The sequence below is a fragment of the Mytilus trossulus genome, chromosome 2, assembly GCF_036588685.1.
Source record: "Mytilus trossulus isolate FHL-02 chromosome 2, PNRI_Mtr1.1.1.hap1, whole genome shotgun sequence".
NCBI lineage: Eukaryota > Metazoa > Mollusca > Bivalvia > Mytilida > Mytilidae > Mytilus > Mytilus trossulus.
The window spans coordinates 92,661,973-92,674,947 of record NC_086374.1 but is presented as its reverse complement, the minus strand read 5'-3'; the positions used below and the strand labels follow the sequence as shown (position 1 = coordinate 92,674,947).

At 30.6% G+C, this 12,975-nt stretch overlaps 1 protein-coding gene across 3 annotated transcripts in view; it reads right to left on the bottom strand.

Annotated features, from left to right (window-relative positions):
* Positions 1-6,976, bottom strand: part of LOC134708378 (serine/threonine kinase-like domain-containing protein STKLD1) — a 32,344-nt gene extending 25,368 nt beyond the window's left edge. For all 3 annotated transcript variants that reach the window (XM_063568859.1, XM_063568858.1, XM_063568860.1), the window contains exons 1-5: positions 6,890-6,976; positions 3,789-3,878; positions 2,360-2,404; positions 1,863-1,937; positions 1,034-1,138 (exon numbers count right to left, since the gene is read on the bottom strand). In XM_063568859.1, the coding sequence (XP_063424929.1) occupies positions 1,034-1,138; positions 1,863-1,937; positions 2,360-2,404; positions 3,789-3,878; positions 6,890-6,916 (342 nt within the window). In that variant the 5' untranslated portion in view covers positions 6,917-6,976. The remainder of the gene's footprint in view (positions 1-1,033; positions 1,139-1,862; positions 1,938-2,359; positions 2,405-3,788; positions 3,879-6,889) is intronic.
* Positions 6,977-12,975: the final 5,999 nt, after the last annotated feature.

Below are 12,975 nucleotides of genomic sequence, written 5' to 3'. Positions count from 1 at the left end.
TGTTTATGATCATAAGATAGTATCCAGAAGTAAATTTTGTAAATAAATAAATCCATTTTTTCCATATTTTACTTTTAAATGGACTTAGTTTTTCTGCGGGGAACCATTACATTCACTCTGTGGTTAAAGTTTTTAAAATTTTAATGTCTTTCTTAAACTATCCTGGGTTTGTACCAAACTTGGACAGAAGCTTATTTATGATCATAAGATTGTATCCAGAAGTAATGTTTGTAAAAATATTACTCCCTTTTTCCTGTAATTTACTTTAAAATGGACTTAGATTTTCTTACAATCATAAAATAGTAACAAGAGGAATATTTTTATTGATTTTTTTCCTCGTTGTTGAGCCTGCGATTTACAGCAAAAAATAGGCGAGACACTGGGTTCCGCGGAACCCTTACAAATTTTTAATATCAAGTCATCAGAAGTCTTAAGACAACAATTCCCACATGAAATATACTTTAAAACTTATAGCAAGCAAAATATGATGTAAAGTTGATAAATGCAATTTAATTAAAATCCGAAGTGCATATGAGGTTATGATTTCCAACCTACACATTTCTAAACCATGGTATAAAATGCTTTATAAAGTTGCTTTTTAAGGTATATCAATACATATACACTTGCATAGAATTTATAAGAGACACATACATCATCAGTTCTGGCTATAATAAATTGCAGTTTGACAAATTCCTTTCCTTCTTATAGAGTATCATTGTGCACAGACCTGGGGTAATGGTAATTTGTAATTGTAATGCATTGTAATATTACATTTTTTATATTTTCTATGCAAAAATGTTACTAAATGTACTGACTGTAGAGTATGAAATTTTGGTCAATAAAAATTTTGAACAACTAGCTGAGCTTTTAACAGAGTTTTTATCATATTTTGATTTTGCAGATATTAATGAATTTACACTGGGACACTAGATAAAATGTGACAGTAGTTGGGGGATATTTATATGCATCAATCCCAATAAAATACCTGTACATCTACAATATCTCAATTTGATCAAATCTTTTAAAGTCTCACCTCTTCTTGAATAATTTCTTTGCTCTGTCTTTTTTCATCAATATATTGACCAAGATGGCCTTTTGGGAAGTAGTCCATTGCTATACACATGTACATAGATGAATCCTAAAATAAGATATGGAATACATGTGATCAGTACATACATTGTGGATTTATCCTTAAAATAATAAATAGATACATGCGATCAGTACATACATTGTAGATTTATCCTTAAAATAATAAATAGATACATGAGATCAGTACATACATTGTAGATTTATCCTTAAAATAATAAATAGATACATGAGATCAGTACATACATTGTAGATTTATCCTTAAAATAATAAATAGATACATGAGATCAGTACATACATTGTAGATTTATCCTTAAAATAATAAATAGATACATGAGATCAGTACATACATTGTAGATTTATCCTTAAAATAATAAATAGATACATGAGATCAGTACATACATTGTAGATTTATCCTTAAAATAATAAATAGATACATGAGATCAGTACACAGATAAATCCTACAATTAATTTTTGAAAACATGGATATTATGAACTTGCAAATTGATACTTGCATTAAATCAGATTTTGCTTTAGATCATCATATACTTTTTAAAAGCTCACATAATATCATATGTAAGTACTCTAGATATTTAAAAGAAGGTAGACATATATATATATATATATTCTAAATAAAAATACATGCATCTGTCAATAATCAATGGGAAAGAAATGAATTTGCTGAATCAATTTAACCACACATAATTCCCACAAACACTTGACAAAAAGAGCAAATGAACAGCTCTGTTATTGCTGTTCTTCATCTTCAAACTCACCTTCTTCTCCCACATAACAAAAAATTCTTTATAGCCTGATACATATGGATGGTTTAACTCTTGTAAAGCCAGAGACTAGAATATAGAAGAATATAATATACATATATATTTTATTAAAATGAAAAATATTTTAATTCAACAATAAAAATATATAATTTTGTAAATAATTGGTGTATAACAAAAAAATTCTGATGAGACAAGAATGGTGGTGCTCGTGTTGTTCATAATGATGATATACTGCTTTCCATGTACATGTAGTCTTTTGTGGACAGGTTGGTCTTTTTATTGATTTTTATTTTTCCAATGGTGTTGTAATTTTTCTTTTGACTTACAATTTCTTAAATGTCCTCTTGGTATTTTCTGCTTATTATTTTTTATTCACTCCAGAATCACTATTGAAGGTGAACTTTCACAGTCAATGACATTCACAATCAACCTAATTTTTAAAAAAACTACACAATAAAAATATTTTTAAAAGCTATTATATAAAGTCTAACCTCTCTAAAAGCTTTGTTTGCCTCACTTTCATCAAAACACTCAACCTGAAATACACAAAAACATAATAATATTAGTCATGTAAACTTTATATTATTTTCATAAACCTTTGTACCTTATTCTATTTGGCCGTATTTTGTTCCAGGTTATACTGAAATCCCACCCCCTATTTTATTTACATTGAGTCATAGACCTTATTTATTCTTTCAGTCTATGTTCACTTGTGTTAATATGTCTTTTGATAGAGCTAAGCCATGTCAATTTATATTTTATAGTGTGTCGTTCTATTTTGTGATGTTACACTACTGTTTCAGGTAAGGATGAAGGTTGGCATCTTTTAAAACGTTCAAACCCGCTGCATTTGGTAGCACCTGTCCTAATTAGTCAGGAACTTGATGTTGAGGAGTTGTCGTTTGTTAATGTAGTCCATAAGAGTTTCTTGTTTCTCTTTTTTATATAGCTTAGACAGTTGGTTTTCCTGTTTGAACAGTTTTAAACAAGGCTCCATGTTGGAGACCGTACTTTGACCTATAATGGTTTACTTTTTCAAATAAATCATCACTTGGATGGAGAGTTGTTTTATTGGCACTCATACATATACATCTTCTTATATTTAAGCATTTACAATACCTCCCTAAATAACAATTAGTAGTTAATAATAGGTTTATAATTATTTTATTTGAAAGTAACAGGTGACACAGTAATTACAGCCAGATGAAAATTAAAACTTGGGTGATTGAATACTGGAAACAATTTACTGACGGTACATGTATATATAAGTTATGTCCTGAACATATAATTATATATAAAATCTCACTCAGTTTGGTGTTGAGATTATTTAATTTTTGTATTTATATCTTACAAGAGATCAGCCACAACTATGAGGAATTCCTGTCAAAGGGGCATTTACATGTACATGTATCTTTTGCCATGTGATTTGAATAACCTTTGTTTTTATTATACACAATAGACAACTTTTGAGTTCAATGCATTTCCGTCAAAAACTCTGGTTTTAGTGAACGTCATTTGTGCGTTTAGGGGCGTCGTCACTTCCATTCCAATGTTGAGCAAGTGGTTGGAAAACTGGAATTCTATATTGTACGAATTAAAATTGACAATCAACACTGCTGTCATTAGGGAATTGTCAGTAAGTACCTACAGATCAACCATTATTTCTAGTTTATCCTGCACAATGACGATCACTAAGATGCTTGATGAGCATACATAGTGGAGGGATACAGGCGACCCCCTCTATCTGGTAAATGACGTCATAAAGGCGTGCATAATTGACAAGTTTTTGCCGGTGAACTGGAAAGTGGTCTATTGACTGATCTCTTTCATAATGAAAAGTATTTTTATTCCTGTTATTCATCATAATGTTTTTCTTTCATACCAAATGAGAGAAGATTAATTAATACATTTCATCAATACCTTTTTCAAGATACATGTTTTGTTCTCATTTTTCAGATCCTCTACCAAAAAAATGGTAGACTGGGCTCCTTGCCCTAACTGGTTTACAATCTGTAAAAAAAAAAGGATATTAAAATAAATGATGGTTGCAATGTCTATCAAGGGTAAAATAATATAACAAACAGTTATGACAAATTAATCAAAAAGAATTTTCGTTTAACTACAATTACGAGTGACTTTAAACATTAAGGCATTTTAAAATTCAATTTCTAAAAGACTGTATCAGACATGTGTCAGATGTTCAGTAAACAGTAGAACTCTTTTTCATTTTTTGGGGGGTTTGTGTTGCTACATCATGTACATGTAAATCTAGTTTAGTTTGATGCGTTTTGTTGAGTGTATTGTCTTTTTTTAATTATTATCTTTTTTGCCATGGTAATTTTTATCAATGAAAGCAAGTTCTAAATTTTTTACATCAATAATTTTATGCTCATGACAGTAAATCATATGGTATAATACGAAAAATAACATGTAAGCTTTGTAACAATTCGAGACACATGTAAGACACAGTTTTTTTCAAACATCATTGGTACAAATGTAGATTGTAAATTTTCGTTAGGGACGACATCAAAAGTTCAATGAAGGTTAAAAAACTTAATTCACATAGTTTTTTCACTGACCCCACCCCTCTTAACTTAATTTGGGAAAAATTGATTGACCCATATGGATATATGTAAAAATCAATGTCAGATAACCAAATCTTGCAGCAGTTCAACCTCCCCCCCAAAAAAAAAAAAAAAATATTTGAATCAAGTTTTTTATCCAACATTGATCTATTGATGTCGTCCCTTAATAGGGCAGAAAAAAATGTTTCACTCATAAACTTCATCATCTTTTGTCAAATCATGCTTATATGGCCATGGTGCACTTTTTTTTTAACAAGAAGAAATGACATTTCAGTTTAAAAACTGCTTAAAAGCTTGACCATGTTGACAGATTTGAGAAAGAAAAATGTTTCATCTTTACAAAATAAAATTGAAAATAAGAAAGCAATACTTTTGTTTCCATTGTGAAAGCAATTGTAATTACAGCACTTTAAATTATGAGGAATTACTGCAGCTGCAATGACACTGGCATTGTCTTGCATGGAGTAGTACATTTGTAAGTTGATAAAAGTTAAAACTGCAATCACATTTTGCATTTTTATTGCAACAATCCTGCATACATGAGGTAAAATGTATTCACGTTCATGATTCAATGGTATAATACACCTTATTGCTAATCCCAGTTGACCCGACCACTTGAACTTTTGACGCATACAGCAATCACTTTTCCATTGTGGCGTCAGATGTTTTGTTGTATGACGTCAAAATTTTACAGGAACCTGTGTGATATCCAGTAATGGCAGACAAATAGTGATAAGGTGTATTTAATTTTAACAAAGAGTTTATTCACTGTTGAGTGCTGTTTTGTAATTTTTGTTTACAATGTATAAATATTAAAATGGACATTTATAAATGCCTAATATAAAGTGCATTCCTTTCAAAAAGACATACTGTCATCAGTCTTGATAGATTAGTTCAAGACCCAGTGCTCTAGCTAGAAATCAAAAGGGGCAGGGTGCCAGTGGAGGGCAGGGCACTTTTTATGATCAGAAAAGGCACTGCTAATATTTTTGACTCCGTTTCTGTGTGTATCACGAGTACCGAATCTCTTTTTTTACTGTATATATGTTGTGTTTCTTTTAAATAAAGATGCATTTCAACCTTAGTCTTTATTTCATTGTTTGAGTAGTTATGAATTTTATAGTACATCTTGATCAACATATTTTGTTTTTATAGTTTACTCTACCCATTGTGAGACATTATATATTTTATTATTTTATAAAAAATACAGCTTTAAATACATTATGTTACTTAATATAGATATGAAAGTGTTTAATAACCTTGACTGGCTTTTTACCCCTTGCACAGTTGGCAATTTTTTCTTTCATGTGCATTACTTACATTTGTATTTATCAATGTTTAGAACATGGATTGGTAAAAGTATAATTATCAAAAAGAAATTGCAATATATTTTTTTTGATATGTTTAAAGACAGTTAATATCCTTACGGTAACATTATTATGTTATTATATATTCAATTGGTTATTTATTTCATTTTTTGGAACTAGATAATATTTTTAGGGCACAAATTTGTAATATAAAGCTAAATCAGTGGAAGTAACTCCAAAATCAATTTCCAAAACGTTTGGATTAATTAAAACTGTGCATGTCGCTAACAATTTGAGATGGAAGGTATTTCTGTGAAGGCATAGTTTTATTTTGATGACTTAAATACATTTCTAAAGTCATGAAAGTCTTCATTTATCATTTCATTGTGACTTGAAGATCGAAACCCAAGCTAAACACACTTGCTGACACATTCATCAAATGTATGACAAAAAGATGCATTGTCCTAATTAAATTAGCTAGTTATTAACACCTTTGAAGTCTTTATCATTGTAATGACATGATTATATAACCTGTGGGCAATCACACAGGTGTCATATATGTAATTAACTTGGAGATCAGAAATCGATGAAAAAATGGCAATTTTACCAAAACGGCACAACAGAATTTTGGAAAAGGACGTCAGGGCAGAAGGGCGCGGATGAAGGCACTCAGGGCACGGCTGAGGGCGCGGCGCCCTTCTATTTTGGGCTAGCGAGACCACTGAAGACCCATTCTCAGACCTATCTGCCTATCATATATTATAAACAAAATTATCATTTGAAAGAGAATAATTTTATGTTGTTAGTTTTAAAATGGTTTATAATCCAACAATGAGATTGACATGAAGCCACACTCAGATAGGACCCACTACAGTCTACTGGATTTTCTTATATTAAAATATATTAAACCGCTTCAAAACTTATAATCCAAATACAAAATTATTAAATTCATAAAAAGAAATATAGAATTTTGAAAAAACAAATATCTTTTTTCGGGCCTTCTCTTTTAATTTGTGAGACCCCAATGCGCCTACACATTGATTGTTCAGTACGGAATACTAAGAACAGATTTGGGAAGCATTGTTAAATTCGGGGAACATATTCAATATACAAAAATCTTAATTTGTACCTTGTAGTTCTCCATGCTTGACAACATGAAGCTTTCTGTCTGCGCTTGCGTGTTGTTGTGTTGAAAAATAAAAATATTAAACCTGAAACGGTTGCGACATTGAAAATTATCCGTAAATTTATATAGCTTAAAAAAATCATATCTCGAAAACCTGTCCACTTTATTCTGTTTCAAAAGTACTGTATATGTAAGGCAGCAACCATTTAATTTTCGGGGGGGGGGGGGGGGGGGGGGGGGGCCTATGGATTTTTTTGGAAAAAAGTTTGTTTCAGTTTTTGACCCTGAGAAAAAAAATTTGCTACTAAATGTAATGCTAAAATTGGAATAAAAAATTGTTTTCGACTTTTCGCCCAAAAAAAAGATTGTCTTTCGCCGAAGGCGAAAATAAAAAGTTTGTCCAGAAAAAAAATCCATAGCCCCCCCCCCCCCCCAAAAAAAAAATCAAATGGTTGCTGCCTTATTGCTATGAACATACAATTCCTTGCTATAAAGAAGGATTTGTATAGCAAGACATGTAAATATAAATCCTTGTTATGAAATTGTATGACCCTTCAAAATCGTTAATGTGTCATAAATTAACAGGTTATAAATTGAAATTGTGACTTATAATAAAATTGGTAATCATTGTAACATAATTGAAGAAATAAAGTGATTTTTTTCTGACAAGTTGAAATTAATGTAAAAAGCAATAATCATAAATGTACATAGAAAAAAGAAGATGTGGTATGATTGCCAATGAGACATCTCTCCCGGTGACAAGATGCCAAATCAGTGACACAGAAATACTTCACAAATATAGGTCACCGTACCGTGCATTCAACAATGAGCAATGCACAAACTGCATATATATATAGTAAGTTATAAAAGGCCATGAAATGACAAAGATTATGTAAAACAATTCAAACGAGAAAACTGTATAACGGCCTTATTTGTGTACAAAAATGAACGAAAAATAAATATGTAACACATAAACAAACGACAACAACTGAATTACAGGCTCCTGACTTGGGACAGGCATATACATACAGAATGTAGCGGGGTTGAACATGTTAGCAGTACCCAACCCTCCTCCTAACCTGGGACAGTGGTGTTAACTTAGTGGTCTTTGGTCATTATATATATCTATTCCTCAACATGAAAATTTCGAATTTGAAATATAACTTCAAGAAATGTCTGAATGAATCGTCAATCCAGAAGTCAACTGTTTAATTCACACGAACGATGGGCATTGCGCACTCTATATTTTTGTTCTATTTTGGTGTTTTATTTACTATATCAACTAAAAATTTCCTAAACATTTCAAATTATTTTCAATTATTTAATCAAGTTAATGTGATTATATAAATGATCCCATTCTTCCGAGTTTACAACTCATAAGGAATGGTTGTATGCATATGATCATGACCAAATGCACGTATGATCCAAATATTCATGGTCCGGAACATATATATGTTAGCGGCAATAAGTGAAATTAGGCAGTAAGCTTAAATCCTAGGCAATAAGCTAACGCCTAGGCAGTAAGTCTATTACCTAAATGATGTTAGGCATTAGTATTAAATCCTAGGATTTAAGCTTAAATCCTGAAATATGTGTGCAGGCATTAAGCTTAATGCCTAAAATATAAATGCCAGTAAATAAATGACATTTATTCATTTAAATAAAAAAATATGTGGTACATAATAACATTATGACAACTAGGGCCTGTTTATCAAGACTGCATGTTCTAAGATCGGTTCTATTAGATATTCTGAGGACAGAAATAATGATAAAATTAGGACCCGCGACATGTCTCAGCATGGACATCGAGGCTAACTTAGGATCATCTTAGCTAGGATGTCCTAACCGCTGTTCTATGGCAAGCCAAAGTGGACAAAAAGAGATATTTTCTAATATTAAAAAATCACTTTCTAATATTAAAAAATCATTTTCTAATATGTAAGGGATATAAGCCGATAAAAGTCCATTCTGTAAAATATTGGACAGGTCTGAGGCCGCAGGCCGAAGACCTGTTCAATATTTTACAGAATGGACTGTTAGAGGCTTATATCTTACTTAAAACATTGTTTAACACGTCGATAAAAGTTAAAATAAAAGAAAAGCCAGCAAAGATTTATTTTCATCAAGTATGAAAATTGTTTTGTGAATAAACTTTCTTTATATTAAAATATATCCTACATATTGGCCCCTTTAAACAATAACTAAACTTAAAACAAATAGACAAAAAGAAAGTACAGCTGAAGGTAAACAACACTTTGTATTGCTACATGAAGAATAAGACACAGGGTATGTGTATCATGATTTTTACGTGCGCAAGGACTACTCACATTTTTTTGCTCATAGTTTCCGTGAATACCATTACATACGGTTTGTGTTTCAAAATGTGAAAAAAGTGATGAAAGTATATTTTAAATGCAAAAACGAAGAAAAAGATGTCGTTGCATGTATTACTGATTGTGTTGTTTCAAACTTTGGATTAAAATCAAATGTGTAATTGGAATCTATTCAGATACAGTATTCAGTGTGGATTACAAAGAGGATATAGACAAAGCAGCTAACAATGGTTAGTTTTATATAACAAATGCTGCAGTGTTATCTGAACTTGGAAGATTTCCAATATATTTTAATATTATAAAAGGAATGTTATTGTACTGGTATAGATTAGAGAATTTAGGTAATAATTTTCCTCTATTAAAAGAGGCATATACACAATCAAAGACACTACATCACATGAATATAACATCATGGTATGGTTCAATAAATGTTGTTTTTAAAATACTTGGTATTGACTATACAAATGCCATAAATGCTCTATTTTGTGAATCCTTATACAAATTTAAGAAATATATACAAACCAAGCTATCAATATTGTTTATTAGCTGTTGGAAAAAACAAATAGATAAATTTTCAGACAGTAAACTGAAAACCTACCTTTTATATAAAACAAATTTTGGTTTTGAAAAATATCTAACATTGATCAAGAATTTTGAACTTAGAAGAAGTTTTACTAAATTACGTGTATCTTCTCATGGATTACAAATAGAATTAGGTAGATATCAGGGTATTCCCCGAATTAACAGAATATGTAATAAATGTTCTTCCAATACTGTCGAAGATGAGGCTCATTTTCTATTTGATTGTAACAAATTTGAGGATGATAGAAATTGTATGTTAGCTAGTATTGCACAATATAATTCTTATTTTAATCATATGAACAGTCAAAGCAAAATTATCTGGTTATTTAGTGTAGAAAATGTTGAGTTACTTAAAATAATATGTAATTTTATATACAAACATCTTCCTTAGTGAAGATTAGTTAAAGGAAATCTATGTGTGTATATACATTTGATTGGACATAGAAAATTATATTCATCTGAATATCACAAACATACTAGCCGATTAAAAAAAAAAAATAATTGTTAAGATATATTATTTATTCAAATGTTCTCTTATATCCTTGAGGCATCGTCCCCTGGTATCAACTGCATTCAAGTTACCTATCATGCTTCCTTGTTTGCTTTTGATACAGGTAGGAAAGAGACATTTACACACATTTTACATGCCTATGGCCCATAAGGTATCGCCCCCTGGTGTCAGCTGCCTTTAGGAAACCATAATGCTTTCCTATTTGCTGCTGACACAGGATGAGTCATGGACATGTTAATTTCTACTTTCTTTTTGGCTAATTATTATATATTTAATTGATCCAACTTTTTGTGTACTATACATATGTGGATATCTATTTTTCTTTTTTCTTTTTTTCTTTTTGGGCTGCTTGTTTGTTATCTATATCAACCACACTTGCAATAAAATGCATTAGTATTAAAAAAAAAACTATACTATAGATTCTTTATCTACGTATTCTTTAAGAACTTAAATAGTTCTCGTTTAACTTTTTTTTTTTTATCTCATTGTTTGTATTGTATTATGAAAAAAATATTGATGTTGTAATGTTTATGCCCTTTGGGGCCCATAATTGGAAAATAAAATATCTTATCTTATCTTATCTTATTATATTTCAAAATGTAGTCCTCCTCTGTTAGTTTCTTGTTCCTTCTTGGGCTTTATTTTTACTAAGTGAATGAGAAAAGAAAAAGAATAGGATGTGAAAACAGGTTCTTGTCGAACCATATCGAGTTCACCGCAGTCGATTTTATTACAAATACATATTAATTAATATGAACAAATGAAGAAAAAGCAACATGCAATCAGTTATATTCTTTTATTGGAATTTTCAAGAGACTGTACCCAAATGGTACCACCTGAATACATCCCCCCTATTCTGGTTTTTCTTTCTTTCTGCAAGGTCGTGTCGCTCTTTTTCGTTTATTTGTTTATTGAGTCCTTTGTGTTTTATAAATGTTACCGAAATATATTCTTGTCTCGATTTTCTTTTGAAAAAAAAAATCTCTCATAAAACGATCACTGCAAAAAAGTGCGAATCGGAAACACGATTGGTTTGTGTGACAGATAAAATGCGGTAATGTGTTCCTTTATTCTTCTTTCCATATATATTCATCGTGGTTCATGAGCGAAGTGTAGCATTATATTCATATTTAAGCAATAATATCAGACTTAAAAAAAACAATACTTCTTAATCAATTTAGAAACTTGAATATTATTAAAACTATTATAGTCCCCTAGTTCATGAAGGAAGTTCAAGATTCGCACTTTCTACACAGGATAAGGTTTAGTTTGTTCATGGCCCTTGTATTGTAGCATGATCTGTCAAATTTAAAAATAATTACTTCATTGCTTTATTCATTTTTAATTGTAGTTGCAACTGATGTTAGGAAGAATAAGAGCAACACCAGAGATCAATTTTGATAGCCTAAAGACGGATGAGGATAACTCTTTTGAAAAAAGAAATAAATTCATAAAATCCAAAGAACAAGACTTTCAACGAGCATAATCAACCTATTGAATTAGTCTTAAAAGAGACAACCCCAAAACATGAGAAAATGGCTGTGATATAAGTATTGGATGTGTTAAAAATCAATTTGAAAGTGATTTCTTTTCCTCAAGAAACCGTTTTGATGAGTGACAAAGTTATTGTATTGGAAAGTGACTTTAATAAAATGTTTTATTTAATTGTCATTTGTTCTTTGGTTGTATTTAATGTTTACAAGATGAAAACAATTAGGATAATTAATAGGTTTTTTATTTCAGTGATTTAACTATCATTTACCTGTAAGAATCAGTTATGCTACCTTTAGCTGTCTAATATTTTTAAGAAAGAGGAGGGCTATTCTTTAAAATATTGGACAGCTAAAGGTGACATAATGGTTTCTTACAGGTAAATGATACTAGTAGTCCAATCACTGAAATAAAGAACAGGTAAAACAATAGAATGACGTCACAACAATGTTTTAATAAAAAATCATTTTCTAATATTAAAAAACCATTTTCTAATATTAAAAAAATAATTTTCTAATATTAAAAAATAAGGTACTTTTTAATATTAGAAAATACTTTTTTAATATTAAAAATCATTTCTTAATATTAGAAAATCCTTTTTTAATATTAAAAATCCTTTTTTAATATTAGAAAATCATTTTCTAATATTAAAAAATCATTTTTCAAAGCGTCTGAATGAAAAGTAATAGCGTTTTATGACGTCATTGAATACAGTACGCCAAGTGACGCCACTGTACTAAAGACGGTTTATAGTCTACATGAGTATTTTGATTTGTCAACATGCGGCTAAACTTGCATTTCCAAAGTTTATTTCTTTGATGTTAGTAGTAGAGAGAGGGACGTTTGAGGCACCCTAAAAACGCAAGGCGCTAAGGCGCTGACGTCATATGGACAGTATGACTCACGTAGAACTATGCCAATTTCATGAGTCATACCGAATGCACGCCGGCCATATTTGGTCATGACGTGGTGCGACCATGAATCATCAGGATGCAAGATCAGGGCATGACTCACTACATGATAATACCATGAGTCATACCGAATGCACGCCGGCCATATAGGAAACGAGGAAATTGAAGGGCTATATATCAAAACGGAAGCACTTGATGTCGGATTATAACTCTTGGACAACAATATGATGAATCCCATATATGGAAAGCGACCACAATACC